Source organism: Harmonia axyridis, chromosome 2, assembly GCF_914767665.1.
Source record: "Harmonia axyridis chromosome 2, icHarAxyr1.1, whole genome shotgun sequence".
NCBI classification, from domain to species: domain Eukaryota; kingdom Metazoa; phylum Arthropoda; class Insecta; order Coleoptera; family Coccinellidae; genus Harmonia; species Harmonia axyridis.
In genome coordinates, this window is record NC_059502.1 from 49,989,472 (window position 1) to 50,008,632 (window position 19,161).

A 19,161-nucleotide genomic window follows, 5' to 3' on the forward strand; every position below is an offset into this window, starting at 1 on the left:
ATCAATTCATTATTCTCTCTACGCACATGTGACAAATTTCATGCAAATGTTCTTATAGTCTCCGAAAAAACCCTGGACGGCGAACTGCTGAATTTTTCTCTTAATTTAGTTTTGTATAATTCTCATTTCAAAACTCTAACTAGGAACAATTTAGTGAGGATTATTTTTCTTTCCTTTAACGATTTATAATTTTCATTATTGAAGATAATAAATTCGAATGGATCTATTCGCATATGATTTCTCGGAAACACGACAACTCATAAACATTTAATCCATTATATCTATCGCGACGATGATGCTGAATACGATTGCAATGCAATATATAGGTAGGACGGTAGGTATATATCAACCGCAAACTCCAATATGAAATCAGCAGTTTGAAAGTCGCGTTATTTTTATTTATTTACCAAAAGTGTAAGTTCGAATACAGTTAAAGATTTCTTTTATATTTCATTATTTACAAAAAAAAAAATAGAAATTTGCTGTTAACTAAGAAAATTATTACGTACGAACTCTTAGAAATGAAATTTGAAATGTGTAATGATGATAATCATTCGGGAGATAATCAATCAATATGATACATATCTGGAAGTAATAAAACGTATCCTGAAATCTAATATAAAAAGCAATCTTTTCCACACCACCGTTGAGGTAGATTGCAAGGTGCGTTTTGTTTTACATGGTATCACCTGTAGGCCTAATCCATGATTTTCTCCATTTGTATCTTTTAGGATATATGACTAGTTTTAGTATTTCAAATAGTAGGTGTTGACCAGTTCGAATGATATCGATCTATTAATGTCAATGCAGACATTGCTGCTTGTGCATCAACTTGTAATGGCTCTGTAATTCTGTACCATTGGTAGAGACTTGACAGAATTGTTTTTTTCAACCCAGTAGGAGTGCGCTAGGTTCTAACCTACTCCTACAGGCACGAGTTGAGTTGAAAGAATGAATGTACCCAACTAGGCCATTCTCGTGCCCATGAGGTCTGTGAATTTTTTGGATCTTGTATCCACAAGCTGTCGGTAATTATTTCTGAAAGCGAAAGGGAACTTTATAATAACTGCAGGAGAGTTGCTTGATCTTGATAGAAATTTGAACATGGTTTGTTGATAAGAATAAATAATGGAGATTAATGTAAATCGTACTGAAAATTTTTTGCGATACACATGGCATTAAAGATTAGAAAACCTTAGAAAACTTCATTTCATTAATTTCCAATCGATAGGTAAGTCTAGAATCCGTGATTACATATTTGAAAACTTGAGAATATGATGTTTCAGAAAAATTACTTTTGGCAACGATGCTTATAAGAGTTTTGTGATGGAGACATGCTTTGCACTCTCTGGTTTTTAATCAAACCTCAAAGTACTCCATTTTCATAAATTTCTTTCGAATAAAAACAAGAAAACTGTCATTTTATTAATTTCCAATCAATAATGCTAGAGACCGTGATTACATATGTAAATATCTTGAGAATATGATGTTTCAGGAAATTTGAAAATACTTTGATTTACTTATCACAATGGAGTTTACCTAGCACTCTCTAATTAGAGTCAATACTCAATGCTCAAAAACTATAAAAGGATGAGAATTATTGCGAAAATCAATATACTATATTTGAACCTCAAACATCCAGATTGTCGGAAATTAGTAATATTTGTATGAGATATGTTGACATCATTATTTTGAGGACTGAAATCTACAATTCATAGATTGAAAATTCTTGATGGATTACCATGTATAGGGCTTTTTCCCGAGACGGGCGCTTAAAAATCAAGAAGAATACTCAAAGGTAAATGGTTTTCACATTAAAGATCATATAGTAATGAAATCAGTATACTCTTTATACTATTAACATGAACTGCATGTTAATTTGAGTGATCTTATCATTGGTTTTTCTAATTTATCCAATACCTCACATTCCTAAGAATGTTTTAATATTATGAATTTTTGGAAGCTGTCACAGTTGCGGTTTATTCTCACAGGAAAAAATTCAGCCTGATACCGTTGGAATAATTGTCGAAAAAAATTCTAAATTTGGCTGGCACTTTACCACATCCACCTCATGTTCCTGAACCTCTGTTTTTATTTCTTGACAATATGAGTAAAGATATACGCAGTTTGAAAAACGGGTAATAGGCCATCGATTTTTCCATCCCAAATCGATAGAATTGTATAGTTATGGCTCACAAAAATTGTATAGCGCATGTAGGTCATCGAAGTAGATTACCTTCTCTAATTATAACATAACAATTTTCATAATTTGCCATCAGAAAGTGCTGGAACTTTTTCGGTTACTTTCATTATTGAAAAGGAAGTTCTTTAAAGCGGACGTGCGTCTCTCGAGATTCGATCAGCAAGCATTGTGCGCGACCTCAACTCTACAAGTGTAAATTATTATTATTTTTGTTTTGTTACGGAACTATTGTGTCATTATTATCATAATGGAAAGTCGAGACACAGAAACTGCATCAAGTATAAGTAATGCTAACTCAGAAAGGTACATATGTTAGATTAATAAACCAAATAAGTTTTCACTGTTTACCTACATTCAATATACATGTGATTCCATAGTTTATTAATTACATGAATAAACGAGATAGTAGGCGTCAAGAAGAATCTATGTCTCACCTCGCAAAATCTCCACTTAAGTAGTTAACTGCTAAACGTTATTTTTCGAATTCTACTTTTCTATTTATTTCAAGTTGGTCCTTATTTTTTCTCGAATATCTATATAAGGTTAATCTTTCAATTTTTTTTGGAATTGAGTAAATAAAGGGAACTCCAATGTATTGAAATATAAATAAAGTATTTATTGTATTAATCAAAGGATATTCACAACTATTTAAAACGACAATTAACAATTAAAGTCCCTTTTAGAATTTACCGATTCCCTTTTATACAGGATGTCCCAATGAAACTGATATTTCACATAATATGATAAAATGTGCAATTTACATAGATACGTCCACTAACTTTCGTAGGGGGACACATCTTACTGTACAGTGGATTCTGGAAAATGCAAACCCCTCTGAAGGGGCTCTATAACCGTAAGAATTTGAATGTTGGAATGGTACCACGTTGAAGGGCTTCAAATTTCTTTTGTAGAAATGGCCCAGTAGATATTTTCAGAGCAGTGGTTTACCAAAAAAAAAATGAAATATCTGTTGGCTATTCGCATTGTATTAAGTTTACGTAAGAAAACATTTATTTATTTATTTATTATTAACGTTTCCTTGTATGCACTATATATATTGCGAATAGCGAACAGTTATTTGATTTTTTTGGCTAAATCACTCGCTTTTCTACAAAGAAAATTTAAAGCCCTTTAACACGAGTTATTATTCGACTCCTATTCCCTATATATAATTGTTCAATGACTTGTCCTATATTGAATGTTCTCAATCTAAAGGATTAATAAAGATTACTTTTACTATTCAAAGTCTTGGGGTTGCGTTTTAAAGCAGGTGAACCAAATTCGTTGTCTAGTGAGAGGATCTCAGACCCTTTGAGCTAGAAAAACATGAATGGGAAATTTTCGGGCTCGGTTTTTGAGATAATTAATTTGGTGGAAACCGCAACCTCATGAGTTCAACTTCCAGTTAAAAGAGAAAATTGGAAAATGGCGTGAATTGTGAAAAATCTCATAACTTCTTTTATATTGGTGCTATTAACCCATTAATGCCCAAGGGGTCGTTAATGACCCATGGATTAGGAATTATTCTATCACGCAGTGCAAGTGGTTGAAGGTGCGACTATTGCACTGATATAAACAAACTATACTCCCTTCATCGTTTTCCCATTACGCGCTACGCACAGAAGCATATACGTGTTTCTAGGTGCTTGTAAACATCGACTAAAATGGGAAAAAATGATCAGGTGTACAAATTATTATTGGTAAGTAGCTCCATGTTATTGCTCTTTTGTTTCATTTTTACTTATAGCTCTGTCAGATGTTCTTGCAAATATATGCTTTTATTCAATTCAATTTGAGTTCGATATATGTGGATGACAAGCCATTTTGGTCTATCGAACTATTCATATTTCTGATTTTTTTCAGGAAGAGTGACTGAATTTCTACAGGAGGTGGAGAATTTGGATATCAATGATCCACCAATTCTTCCTGATGAAATATATACATATAACTTCCCCTGCAAATAATGGCAAAACTACGGACTGTTCTTCAGGAGACGAGGAGGAAACATATTCAGCTAGATTGAGCTGCCGACAGCTTAAAGCAGAAGTAGAACTCATGATTTGTAAAGAAAAAAATTTATCATAGACATAAAATGAAACCTAGAAGGGCTTCTACGTTTTATACTACTTTGAATGGACCCCTTGGTAATCTGCCACCAAGCAATATGCTCGCTTTGTAAAAATAAAACAACTAAGACATGTGGAAGTCGTAAATTTCCACTACATGATAATTGTTTTGACAAATTCATAAATTCGAATGATTTTTCCTTCTTATTTTCACTGTAAGTGCCCAAAGGGTCGTTAAGGACCCATGCTCTAAATCATAAATTACAATTCAATAATTTTTTTTAACATTTTTCTAGGTCATATTCAAACATTTTCTTACAAAACATAGTAATCCTCATCATTTTAAAACGAGTTCATAGTTCTGGGCATTAATGGGTTAACATGAAACAAAAACATCCTACTCGCCCTTTTTAGTTAATTCCATTGGTGTTTTCTATTATTTTTGAAGTTGTAATACAAACTTCCAAACTTGTATTTTTTTTAATGTAAACCATAACATTTCTTCAACAAATAAAATCACTTAATATTTCCCGTTTCAAAAATATTAAACATGATATATAAATTTCTAATAGAACTGTTCATCTGAGAGTTTTCAAAATTGGTAAAAATGTGTATTTGTGATGAACAATGAACTGATTTATCATTATTATTATTATTATTAACTATAAAAAGTGCTTATCTATAATAATATTTTAACTTCAGATAATTAATATATTTGGTGAACACCAAGATTTTTTCAACATTTCAAAGTATTAATGAGTGTTGTTCTTTAAATGGGACTAAAGGAAAATATAATAATATATAATAGGCAAAAGTCGGAGGGTAATAATAGCACCAATAATAAAGAAGTTATGAGAACTTTTCATTTCACACCATTTTCCAATTTTCATGTAAAGCGAAAACAGTTGAAAATTTATGAGGTTGCGGTTTTCGCAAAATTATTTCTCTCCAAAATCGAGCCCGAGAATGTGCCATTCATTTTTTTCTAGCCCAAAGGTGTTCAGAGATTCCCCCACTAGACAACGAATTTGGGACATCCGATACAGTAGCATCATAGTATAAGGAAAGGATAGTAAGCCAGTGTAGTGCCTTTTTCGATTTTGTTGATGTTGAGCGCCATCTAGTTGTACTCACGTTTAACTCGAATTTTACTGTCAAAAATTGGTCCGTAAAGTGGAGCCCTCTGAAAAAATTGGTGTTATTTTGAAAAACTAAAATATTTGAAATAGAGTGGTCAGAAGATTTCTATATTTTGATATTTTTTCTGCTCTGTAATAAGCATTTACGCCAGTGGCGTGTATTTGTGATAACTTAATAATAACATAAAAATTGTTGGCAATGTCATGCGACCCCTTTTCAACCACGCCACTGAATGAATTATCGTATTATTTCTGCGCCATCTATAGCTCATGATTCAGTGCCATCTATTATCGAGTTACTTCTCCAAATCCAAATCCAACCACAGTAGCGACCCCTGGTGACTATTTCCTTGCCGTCAAACGGCGGTTGGCTTACTATCCTTTCCTTATACTATGGTAGCATGGTCCCCTACGAACATTAGTGAATGTATTCACGTAAATTTCCTCTATTTCTTATACATATTATGAGAAATATCCGGGGTGGCTTTTTTTCATTGGGACATCTTGTATAATATTATCGAATATTCTTTCAATCTTAATTTGTCATGGATTGTGAATAAAATCATCAAACACATGTTCTATCTTCCACTAATTATCTCTATCGCGTCAGCCAATCACTTCATTATCCGGTAAAGCCCGGCAAAATTCAAATGAAAGAAATGATATAGTTATAGTTTATTTACACCTATAATTTTCCAAATCGATTCCGTCCACGTGCAGACGATAATAATATCTAAAGGAAGATGGAATGTGCCATAGACATGGACATTTTAAGGTAGGTTGCGGTTGTGATCTTGAATGTGTTAAATATGTTATGGTTATGAATTTCTTTTTACCGAATCTTCAAAAAAAAAAAATACTTATCTTTTCGAATCGAAATATGGAAACCAATTGCAAAATAGTGAAACGAATGTTCATGTAAAATTTCGTGAAAATGGTATAACTAAAATATTTGAAATAATTGTTTGTGGAAAACCAGCATCTCACAATCTACCTAACTGTCAGATTTCAATGAAATGGGAAACTTCTCAACCCCAGAATTTTCAATTCAATTTCTTCAAACGCGCATGTGTAGAGCAACAAGCTTTGTATTCGTTTCTCGTTCATATAAAAAACAGTAAGTCAGTAGAACCTAGTAAAAATTATATATTTCTACAGACTGTGTTGTGCACAACTTTGTATAAAACGAAAAATATATACAGTTCATCATATTTTTTGTGTTATTCTCAACTTCTCAACATAAAATTCTTTGATAAAATCTGTCATCTGTCAATTATCCAGTTATGCGATCTTTATTCGGAAAGTTTTTCTGATCTGAGAATGGATTTTTACAATTTTCCAATTCATTTTGAGGACAAAGAAATGCCAAGGTCCAAGATCAAAGAAGATAAATAGATTGAAGGTTTCGTTGGATATCCAGTTTATAGCAAGAAAATTCAGTATTCGAATTCCAAAGAAAAGATTCTCCAAATATCATCCAAAAGATATAAATTTGAATGCAGATTTTTTTTTATTCTCTGTTAGTGTTAGTTTCAATTACCGTCCACGAGCTCTATGTTGATTTACGTGTATACGTGTATATTTAGAACCGTATTGAACGTGGATGATGACAGATTATGAATAAATATTTAGCGAATGATTTCATCCTGAAATTTCCTCGGGCCTTCGAATAAAACAATCTGTTCAGCTTATGATGGTTATTATCCATTACCATTTCAATTACACCAATAATGCCTGCGGTCAATTTCCGAAAAAAAAATATATTTTTGTCCTCGTATATTGGCCAACCAAACTATTTATGATCAACTCCGATTGACGTTGCATTAGAAAACAATTTTTCGTCATATAATAACAACTGCCGAGATAATATTGGAATAACTATTCTCTTTATCTTCGATATTTGTATGGAATTATATTATCCACAATAGATAAAAATGTATAAAAGCAAGTTCGCTTATCACGTCATTCAGTTTAACTCTTTTCCCATAGAACGCAAGAGCTAATTGATAAAAAACAGTGAAAATATGACTGGTACCGAGTTGATGAATGGAAATGGAATATACAAAAAGAATTTCCAGAATGGTACTGAGAACGGAGGCTGTACACGGAAGATAAGTGACAGCTATCAAGAGAAGTAAGATTTCTATCCTTACCATTTACTTTAAAGAATTATTCTTCTCTATTAAGTTTAACTTAAAACATAACCCTGAAGAATATGTACTTCATAACACACCAACTAGATGTGAATTTTAGGAGCTTTTAAACGTTGATATAAATTCGTATGCATGTAATTCACTAAATTTCGCATTAACCTTTGAATCTTTATTACAATTACTCAATTATCATATAGAGTGACTTGCTTTGCAATTAAAAAATTACGCTATACTTTCAACACAATGCCTTTTATTACATTTCGGAAAAATTTCCTGGAGGAAACGAAGAAGATTTTGATTTTCCGCATTATATATTGGCACCAAATCATTGGAGAAAATCATTCTAAATTCAAATTCAAAACTACCTAATTTAGCACATTACGTTCAATAGTCATCCTGTAGGTAGGTATGCACCGCCTGGGTAGATAATAATGATCCTTATCGAGCCAAAAAAGTATCTTACAAAAGTGAATATCCATTGTGACTCAAATAAAAAAATTCATGAATCAGGATCGACGAAAAGAATCAATATCGACCTTGAATTCTTCATCTGTGAATAGAAAACAAACCGTTGAGACCACTCTCTGTAGTAGTTTTCGTTATTTTCTATTTTTCGTGATTTACTGTCTTAGGTCCATCTTTAGTGGGTTTTGATCATGAAAATAATCTCGTTTACTATTATGTATTAACTTATATTTATAACAACAAGAATTCACTCTTTTGGTTCAGTTTTCAAAGTTTAAAATGAATACTGGTTAAAATTTTATAGAAATTTCGCAGAAACTGTCGATACATCATTTTATGAAAACATAAAAACGTAGGTTAGCCTAGAAATGAGTAAAATTCCCACAATAACAAAAACTATTATCATTATCAACCAGAAAAAAAAATTATCAGAAGGACTATTCAAGAAAATGAATTGCAAATGAGTTAACGTATGTTTCGAAATTTTTAACGATTTTGGCTCTTCAGATCCTTATAGTTCAAAAACTTATCAAATGTATTAAGTCTACTTTCCACAGAAATCTGTGGAAAGTAGTAAGTGTTTACATTTATTTGTCACCAAATCAATATGATTTTTCACCAAGTAAGGACTGAATCAATTAAAAAAAAAGTCGATGAAACCTTCATGGAAATTTCCAGTTTGTCAATTTAGGAAGTTTTGAATTGATCTGATTAGAAAAAAATGTACTGAGATAGAAGAATGTATTCGCTGTTTTCTTGAATTGTATTTTGAGAGTTGTTTTTTTTTGTATTTAGTGATATAATAATTCTTGTCATTGTTATAATTGAATTTCCAAGGGAATGAATGTGAAAAGTTTTATCAAGAAATATATCAAAAAGGAGGGATTTCTTCAGAATTTATGTGAAATTTCAATATAGGATATTTATAAATTGGCGATACAAAAGGAAAAAAGTCTTATAAACATGGGCAAACGCTTTGTGTTCGAGAATCCCCCAGAACTTTTTTTTTGGTGGAACACTCGTAGCAAAATGTAAAAAATAACTGATTAGTGAACTATGAAGAAAAAATTTTGGTACAAAGCATTTGCGGACCTATGTTTATAGGAACCCTGTACATCAAATTATCATTAGCAAGCAGAGATTCATTCAAATTTTTTTTTGTTCCTTATTGAACATGAACTTGAAATTCTAGAACAAGTTTTCAACCTCAGTGTTTGCGTAATCTGTATCATTATTAGTGTGGAGTTTGTGAATGCTGGAAATACCTTTCACTATATGAGAGAAAATTTCATCACATTTCATAGCGGAAAACACGGATTGAGTCATATTCTAACACTCGTAAAGTTGATTCACTAGAAATTCGTAGGATGATTCATGAAAACTCAGGGATATGATTGCACCAAACTCTAATATTACGAGTATCTATATCTACAGGTTGGCCAATATGAAAAAGACCTTGCTATTTAAGATTCTTCAGCAGGTTGCCATCCTCCTTAAGAGTATGATCGTAAGCCATTATCTGTGAATACTATTTATAAGACATCAGATTTTTCTAACAGTTCCTGGTGAATTTTTATGTGAACTATCCGAAATTGCCCTCAGATTCTCAGATCTATTTTTCGAGATATGCTTCATTTATCATCCTTTATTTTCAACAGGTGTATATTTCACGTTATAGCAAATTCAAATTACCAGTGTGAAAAAAAATAAATAAACGGATTCAAGCTTTTATTTCAAAATTTACTTACATTTGTCCTTCATCACTCCAAAATTCCCTTTCATATGACTTTCTAGCATGGTATTCAGTGGGGTTGTATCGCTGAAAGATCCAATAGTAGTCGGCCATCATGTGAATTATGATATCTCATTATCCTTAATATCGATCATCCATAGTTTCAATATCCTCTTCTTCAATAATATCACCTAAGATTTCTAGAAAGCCATCTAGGTAGTGCATGTTAAAACCGACAATTTTTAAATTTGAAAGTAAAGTTTCCACTAATTTAACACAATTCTCTGCTTTATGATTCCCAAGAAAATTTTGAATTAATTGATCAAATGAACACCAAGTGTTATATTCAGTCTCGATCATTGATGTGGTGAATTGTGGATCATTATCAAGTTGCCTCATTTGAGGAACATCAAATACACCGGATGAGTTTTTTTGTGCTAATATCAGGAAATTTACCTGACAAGTAGGTACTTAAAATGATTCCCATCTCGATTTAAAGCACTCACATATTCTTCATCAGCGCCAACTTAATATGCAAAGGCAGTATTAATATTTTTCTCTCGTAACCAAAGTTTCGTTGATAACGTTTTGTTTTTCTTGAATCATGATATCTGTGGAAGGGCAATTTATGTTAATCCAGTGTTCAATTTGAGCTCCAGCTGTCTTAAAGGCATAACAAGGATATTGTGTATATCCACTTTGTTGTTCAAGGAGAAAGTTTATCGTTATGAAATTAGCCACTTTTATGTTCTTCGTATTTTTTTTTTCAAAACTAGTGCAATATTTTTTATTCCTCTTCCATGATAGTAGAATGACCATATTTGTTACCGTATGAAGAACTTTGAAGAAAAATTCATATTTGGCAGAAAACCTGCAATGTTCTAAATTTCTTTTTTCGGTTTCCAAATGAATTTTATTTACTGAATGATCTCAATTTTTCAAGAATTTCTGTGAAAAAGATTTTTCAAAAATCGAACAAGAAAATTTTTTCACATGTCTACAGCGAAAAAAAAATTCAGCCGAAATTGTTGCAATATTTCATGATTGTACTTTTATTAAAACCTTACACGAATATGACAACAGAATCGGAAAGTATCAAACGGTTCATTTATTGAAGCTTCATTGAAAAAAGAAATGTTGGGCAAAAATTATGAAACTGTGCTGTCTAAATATTCCAGATACTTATATTGCGTTATCACAAAAAAAATGTCTGTTGGTAGTTGAACTTTCGAACTTGAGGTATTACCTGTGGCATGTGAATTTGAACTAATGCAACGATATTAATGATAGCTTCAATAAAGGAACCGCTTATTATGTTTCGCATCTGTTTTTATAGTCATGTTAGGTATAAAAAAATGAAAATCGTGAAATATTTCAACAATTTCGAGTGAAATTTTTTTTGCTGTACCAAGAAAGAAAATTTGTGTTCGATTTATGAAAAAAAAATTTCACAGAAATTTTTAGAAAATGAATTCAGAAAAAGAAATTCAATTTGCACCAAAAAAATCATGAACTCTACAGGTTGTCCGCCCTTTTGAAAGAGTTCTTCACCTTTTTTGAATTGTGCATTCAAAAATACTATGACGTGACCAGAAATTCTAATCTCAAAAGTTATACATAACTGACCACACTCAATAGAATATTGCTTAGAAGTGACTTTGAACATATCAGAATATAATAATATAAAGCAAAAATGATTCTCCTGGTACCATCTACACGACTATATATTTATGTTTGTCCAGTTTATGATGAAACACCCTGTATGTAGATATACGTATTCAATTTATCGGTGATTTTAAGATTTATCATTCATCTACAGAATTTCACATTAAATTTATTATCCATTATTTCTACCGTGGACAAACGAAGTTTTGTAGTATCTGGTGTTTGATAATCACACGTTATCATTCGAATTCAATACAATCAGTTCCTTCACTGACCTGTCCAATCTGATCATATATTTTTTAGGTAGGATCTACAATTGATACAAATCTCAATCTTATCTTTACTATTATGAATTAATTCACTCAAAGTTTCTGTATGGAGTTCAAGTATTGGCTTACGAAGTGGTACTTATATCAACTTAATATTGTTTCATGTGGTTTGGTTTCCTGATTACCTATTACCCATACAAACAATATGAATATTTGATTAATGTTCTATTTATTATCTTCTATATCGTATTTGATCCAAATTGCATTCCAAATAACAAAACCCAACTAAGAAACAACACGAAAATGATTGAGGTGTTATTTAAACAAATACCGATGGACATGATGTGGAATAATAGAATTTAAGTTTTTATTGTTAACGAACAATCTTCGTCGGAAAACGGAAAATATCTCACAATGAATTTTGCCATTGTTTAAAAAATATCCGATACATTATGTTATTGAATAAATTCGACCTCAACGAATCGTAATCTAAGTATTTGAAAAATAATGTCAAAATTATGTAAGTAATAACACTTCCAACATTTGAATATACATACACAGGGCCGTCGCTAGCCAAACTGCCGCCCTAGGCAGAGACAAAATTTGTCGCCCTAACAGAAGTTTTACAGAATGCTAAAACTGAATTCTTATGAATAAATGATGAAATATATTAATTGAATTCAGGTTTCAGATTCTTCTGCTGAGTTTCGACTCCATAAAACACTCGAATATACATTTTTTTCTTCAATATGATTAAATGAACCATTATTTTTAATTCGAATATATGTTGCAGACATTATCGAGCAAAACAATCGGATGAACCATCATTTTGAATTCGAATGCGCCCACGCCCAGCACTAGTTAATTTGATATAAAAAATGAAAAATATCAAAATACAATGGAATGCTTTACAAAATAATAAAACTCCTTATATTTCTTAAGAGGAATAAGCTTTGAATGGTGAAATGAAATCGTTTTTCGTATATTTTGCTTTCCATTCTGTGCAACCAACATTCTGATTATTGAAGAATTGAAAACAAAAATAATCCAGAAGCCGCCCCAAATGGCAATAAATTCGGGAATGTTTATTAGCAAATCGAACGCCGACAAAGTGATGAATGCGTGGGTTTTTTAGCGTCAACTTGTAAACAACACTATGAGGGGATAACGCAACATCTGGTTATTTATGATTATAATGCGGCACCTTTGATGGTTTTTGATTATTATTTGTCGGTATTTTTCCGAATCAAATCTCATTCGGTACTTTCCATTTCTACACATGTGATATTTGTTGACCGAGCTTGAAATGCCGCCCTTGAAATTTGGCGCCCTAGGCGACCGCCTACTCTGCCTACCCCCTAGCGACGGCCCTGTACATACATACATTTTAAGGCTTAGATCTTGCTCTGAAAGATTCGTTTTCTGTATACATAATTGAATCAACACATCCTATTCTTGACTTGATATTTTATGACAGCAAGATTTACGAAATTGTCCTATTCTTGACTTAATGTTTTATGACAGCAAGTTTTTCGAAATTGTTTTCGATTTGATTCTTTGATTATGAGCTTCTGAACTTAATGAATGATGTTGTCGAGCTAAGAAAACCCAGGATGCTCAACACACTTTTCTTTTCAAATAAATTATTGAAAATAAATAACAAAAACTAAAAGTTTTCATAAATATTTATTATTTCCTTTCAAGGAATATCTTATCAGAATGAAAATTAACCTGCAATTTAATGCAAGGCTATTGAGTTAGAGCCACTTAGATAGGTAAGGAGTTATCTCTTATACACTCGATTTTCACTCATTGCATTTGTGGGAATATTTCGTGAAACTCAGATATCAGGTTATCGATCATTTTAAGTACTCAAATTTCGAGAGAACAAATATTTATACTAGATTCTTATCAATATGATAAGAGGTGAATATTCAAAATTGAGCTGCAATTTGAAAGGATCAGCGTATTTTTCATTCAACTGTTATTGTCGTTTGATTCAACATAATTTTGCCCCATACATACCATACTAATTCTTTTGTATATTCAAATTCATGTATTTATTGACCAATCAACAGAATTTGAATTTTTCAAACTAATTTATTTTTAACCTGGGATTTCGGAAAGTCCATAAACTGCAATATACTCTAGGCAAATTATCTTAATGCTTAGTAATGAAAATCAAGGAAAAATAGGTATTTGGATTTCATCCCGATATTGAATATAAGGGATAATTTCATTTTCAAATGACTGACTCGAACGTCATATTGCAGCTCTATATTTTCAAATTAACGAATTTTAATTCGAATGAAAATATAAATATAATGCTGAGCCTCAATCTGACAACATAGGTCGAAAAGAACGTTTCTTTCAATTCAGTTAGAGATTCATTTAAATAATCTTTGATTACAATTGGTCTTGTTTGAAAATTTGAGTGTCAGGTTGTTTGTTTTTTTCCCATTACACAATAATGGTCTTCGAGTTCACTGATTTTTTTTGTGTTCTTTCTTTCACTTTATTTTATAATATGTTATGGGTTAAATAACGAGATAATTTTTGTGTTTTTTCAAGCTTCGTTCACTATTTTGTATTCGTGTGCTCTACTATTGAAATTGCAATTGGCGCATTAATGACGGGCGCTCCAGACTAATTTTTTTATTTCAGTGATACTAAAAATCCCAAGAGATAATGGGGTCATATTTCACCTTTCATAAAATTCATAACATACGTATCATTGTATTACATCATTAGTCTTTCGTGATCATAGCCAACAAATATGTTATTTTTAATCCATTTATACATTGAATTGATAAATATTGGGAAATAGGCAGACATCCAATTGTAATCAAGGTTCGGAGGGGGTATCCAGATAATATTCATATCATTGCAATTCTATAAACGAAGTATTTGGATTTTTTCGAGATTTGTTATTGAATAAATAATCCGAATTTTCGGTTCCTATACGTAGCTAAAGAATTTCATCGAATATACAGGCTGTTCCCCAATTATAACAAAGGAAAATGAGATATTCTTTTCCTTAAAATTAACAAAAGAGATTTTTTTTCTAGAAATTATCATTTCAAGAAAAAAAATCCTATAAACAAAGGCCGCAATCGTTTTCGAGATACAGGATATTTCTTGTAGTCCTACTTTTTGTGATGATCAGTTTATTGATTCGTTTTTTATCTTTGCTGCAGATTGGGCAAATAAGTATTAACACTTTTAATTAATTGTTCATTACAGCTCATCAACTAGATCTTTGAAATAATCTGGATTTTCCTGGGGATTATTAGAGAATTGTTTGATTTTTTTTTTCGAAATCGGTAGCAGATACGACAGAACTATAAGAAACCAAAAAGAATAGTACTGTACTGTAGTAAGTTTCTTTTTACATTTTTCTAAATTACCAGTGGTCTACCAAAAAAGTTCTCGTTGAAAGAAGCGGGCACTGTTCCAGAAAAATTATCACCCTGAAGATTACATTCATAATTAGCATATCACATAAAATGGAAATATCTATGTCAAATTTAAATTGAGTATCTTGTGGAGAAAAGATGCTATGAGAAAAAAAATGAAAAAAAGTCCAACTTGAACACCCTATATCTCGAAAACAAAATGTTTGCGGGCCCATGTTTAAAAGACTGTTTTTTCTTGAAATCATCCGAGGAATCTGTCTTTTTCGCTTATGTCTCCAATTCAAGAACACCCTGTATATTATAAATGGGGCAATATCCAATAAATTAGTATCATTTCAATTCATAACCCTTACAAATAAGTTTTTACCATTTCAATATTTTCTTAATCATTTTCACACTTCGACAAAGACAAGATAATATAGACGCTCTGTTCAATTTTCGATTCACCAACATCAAAAATGTGGTTTAAGGAAGAAAAATATTGAAGACTTATCAGTAAATGACTTGAAGGTGATGAAGGTACTTCTAATTTTTTTTTCAATTTGTTCCCTTGAGTTTGAGCTTTTAATATTTATATTCAAAATTTCGATATGGCGATCTAGGGGAAAAAAAATCGATTTTAAAAGGAGTTTATAATGAATCATTCTATTTATTTATTTTTTCTTTATTTTATTTTCTGGATGATATATTGTCGGTACTTATAAAAAATTTTTGTTGCAGATACACTTATGAAATGATAGAACAAACAGCTGAGTTCTTGAAAGAGAGAGTACCTTTTACTCCCACAATTGGTATTATCTGTGGATCAGGTTTAGGTTGGTATTTTTATGTATTTTTCTTACAATTTTCAGAACAAAATTCTAGCATTCTATGTATTTTATGAAACATGATATTAATATTAAGAAGTTCACGTTACAAAATATTTTTAGATTCCGAGATTATAAAGTATGTAGGTACCATTGGCTCATTTGTTTTGATGATTATTCTAAAATAGCTATAATACCCAAATTTGAAGAGCGAAATTTTGGGGTGAATGTTTTCTAACGAAGATTATATAAGTTCAATCATCAGTCATCTATTTCAATAAATATTCTTCAACAGTATGATATGATACAATAATATAATATCGCAAATGTGGAGAGCATATAATCATCACTCACATGACGTCACCGTAAAAACATCCCAATAATGAGAACACTCCTACTTATACCCCTCTTTCCTCAAAGCAATGTTGGAAAAGGAAGGAAGAGATCTTTTTTCCTCTCTCTTGGTTTCAGAAATTAAATAATTTCCTCGAAAAAAATCAGTGGCCTAGAATTTCAAATTTCAATAGGAAAAGGATTATCGCATCCCTGTATCTACGCCACTGGATATGTCGACCGGTTTCAGAGTAATAAATAAATTTCAGTATTTAAGGAAAACTTTTAACACTTTGTATTTCAGAATACGAAGCATTTGCGAACAAAATCACTTTGATATGTCCATGCAGAATCACCCCTGAAATTTGTTGCACTTATTCAATAACTCCCTGTATACACAGGGTATTATCTTGTATGAAAATAGTGTATCTATCTACTTATCATTCTTGAGTTTTCACCGCCTCTCATAGTACAAAGCATACACGAAGTTTCATCTTCAATTTTTTTTTCAGGTTCTCTAGCACAGGATCTGAAAGATCCCATAGAATTTCCATATTCCACCATACCAAATTTCCCGGTCAGCACAGTGGAAGGCCATGCAGGCAAACTAATTTTCGGGTTTCTTTCGAACGCCCCCGTCGTGTGCATGCAAGGCAGATTTCATTTCTACGAGGGTTATCCATTATGGAAATGCGCGATGCCTGTAAGAGTTATGAAACTGTTAGGCGTCTCCCAGTTGATCGCAACGAATGCCGCTGGTGGTCTCCACAAAAACTACAAAGTTGGAGACATAATGCTCGTTAAAGATCACATCAACATGATGGGTTTCGCTGGAAATAACCCCTTGCAAGGACCCAACGAAGATAGGTTTGGACCTAGGTTTCCTCCCATGAATCAGGCTTACGACAAGGACCTCATCAAGAAGAGCATGGAAATAGGGAAGGAGCTGGGTCTTATAGATAACATCCATACCGGCGTTTACACCTGTCTTGGAGGACCGAACTTTGAGACTGTTGCAGAATTGAGAGCTTTGAAGATGTTGGGTTGTGACGCAGTTGGAATGTCCACTGTCCATGAGGTTATAACGGCAAGACACTGCGATATGAACGTCCTGGCTTTCAGTTTAATCACCAATGAATGTATCCTTGAATACGACTCCACAGATGAGCCTAATCATGAAGAAGTGATGGATGCTGGTAAACTGAGACAAGATGTTCTCAAAAAGTTTGTGGCTCGAATTGTCGACCACATAACTAGCAAATGATTGAATTCGGACAAACTGATTTCATTTTAATATTAGTTATTTATGTATGATAGAGATTATTGTAATTACATTTCGATTCAGTGACTTGTATTAAGTAATATTGATTGTGTATCTATGTTTCTATATGTGTGATTAGTATATAATTTATTGTTTTATTAAATAAGTAATAAATTGATTCCAAAATATTTCTTTTTCATACATATATTATTTCAAATTCCTGCCTTTCTTGAAAAAAACGTTTTGGAGAATATTTCTATCAATTTGATTTAAAATAATTTGAAAATAAACGTGAAAAAATGATTCCACATACCTTTCTTTCCCAGAATGCTCTTACAGTTTGATATAAATATGGGTGGTGAGAAAATTCCATTTTCAACTTGTTGCAGGAACAATTTATTTATGATTGTGAGCTGAGATTTATGGAACGTGTCTCATTGCTATTGAAGAGATCCTTTCTTTCACTGAGTCAGGCTGCGTTCAGCGGACACAACAGTTGAAAGAATTTTCGCTGAACGAATCTGATCAGTGAGCGCATACTCAACATGTTTAGTGAGCAGATGCCATTTTACTGAGCGACTTTGAATTACGCTCACTAAGCTCAACACGTTGTGAGAACTGTCAAAACACTCAAAACAGAGGATTTAGAGGTTAGGTATTTTCTAACCGTTCAGAAAACCACTCTCTGATCACTTTAGGATCTGTGAGTCATTTATATCGCCAGATAAATTTTCGGACTTCTCCTCGCGAAAGTATCTCTGTGAGTCGACTAGTATTGTCCAAATTAAATATTGACAATTTTTTATCCTTGTCTTGATTCTGTTGCGTGGTATAGATTGCAGAAGGTACAGAACTCGTGCTGCCGGTTCATCTTTGGCTTGAGAAAATATGATAGGGTAATAAGTGTTAGAATAAATAAACTTGCGTTGCTCAGGGTAGAAAATATTTTTCAGCTTCAGATGACGATAACGATACAAAGAATTTTGAGTTTCTCTATTCCTCCCTATTTGAGGAAAAATGTGATGTTTAGGTCCTGTGGCTATCACCCTAGTTTGTTCAATTTATATGAGAGTTTTAGTCCAGATTAAGATTTATTAGTATTTGTTATTTGTGTTCGATATTTGACTATTCCACAAAATGAAAAAAAAAAGTGTTCCTGTTCAATAAAGCGATAGATCAGAGTGAGAGAGCAAAATAATTTTTTTGATTTGAACGAATGATGCAAGTAACCTACAAACACAATAACCAGTATTGTTCATTATCTTCACACTTCACATAGTATTCGAATATGCGAAGACTTCTGAGCATGCACAAAGCTGATAAAAATAAATTTTTATATAATTTCTATCATCGTCGAAGTAGTTGCTTTTTGAGAGTGGGTCACACTTGAACTTCAAACTTCCTTCTGTTTTGCAGTAGAGCCATTAGCCGTTTTCTGCTCCTTCTCAATGTAATTCATCTCTGATGGAGTATTGTGTAAAACTTTAGAAGGTGGTACTGTTCCAATAAAAAAAGTTTGTGTAATAATTATACAATCCCTGGGCAAGTTGATGTTTGGCTTAACATCTTTGGTCTTTCGTTTTCCTTCGGTACTTTCTCCTCATAGTCGTGAAGGTCTTCACACTTAGGCCTATAAGATGATCGCCTAGGAAT

The 19,161-nt window shown here is 32.1% G+C and overlaps 1 protein-coding gene across 2 annotated transcripts; it reads left to right on the forward strand.

Annotated features, from left to right (window-relative positions):
- The first annotated feature begins 2,435 nt into the window (after positions 1-2,435).
- Positions 2,436-17,696, forward strand: LOC123673711 (purine nucleoside phosphorylase). 2 transcript variants are annotated; one of them, XM_045608338.1, is made up of 3 exons: positions 2,436-2,506; positions 15,829-15,923; positions 16,760-17,696. In XM_045608338.1, the coding sequence occupies exons 1-3, from the start codon at positions 2,451-2,453 to the stop codon at positions 17,509-17,511; spliced, it is 903 nt and encodes a 300-aa protein (XP_045464294.1). In that variant the 5' UTR covers positions 2,436-2,450; the 3' UTR covers positions 17,512-17,696. The 2 variants fall into 2 exon arrangements, with proteins under 2 accessions (XP_045464294.1, XP_045464293.1); XM_045608337.1 differs by lacking the exon at positions 2,436-2,506 and adding an exon at positions 7,368-7,542.
- Positions 17,697-19,161: the final 1,465 nt, after the last annotated feature.

Bases quoted from the DNA above. Each gene is read 5' to 3' on its own strand.
- LOC123673711 (XM_045608337.1), top strand. From the start codon at position 7,433: ATGACTGGTACCGAGTTGATGAATGGAAATGGAATATACAAAAAGAAT. The intron at 7,543-15,828 runs GTAAGATTTCTA...TTTTTGTTGCAG, and splicing joins AGTGACAGCTATCAAGAGAA to ATACACTTATGAAATGATAG. The intron at 15,924-16,759 runs GTTGGTATTTTT...TTTTTTTTTCAG, and splicing joins TATCTGTGGATCAGGTTTAG to GTTCTCTAGCACAGGATCTG.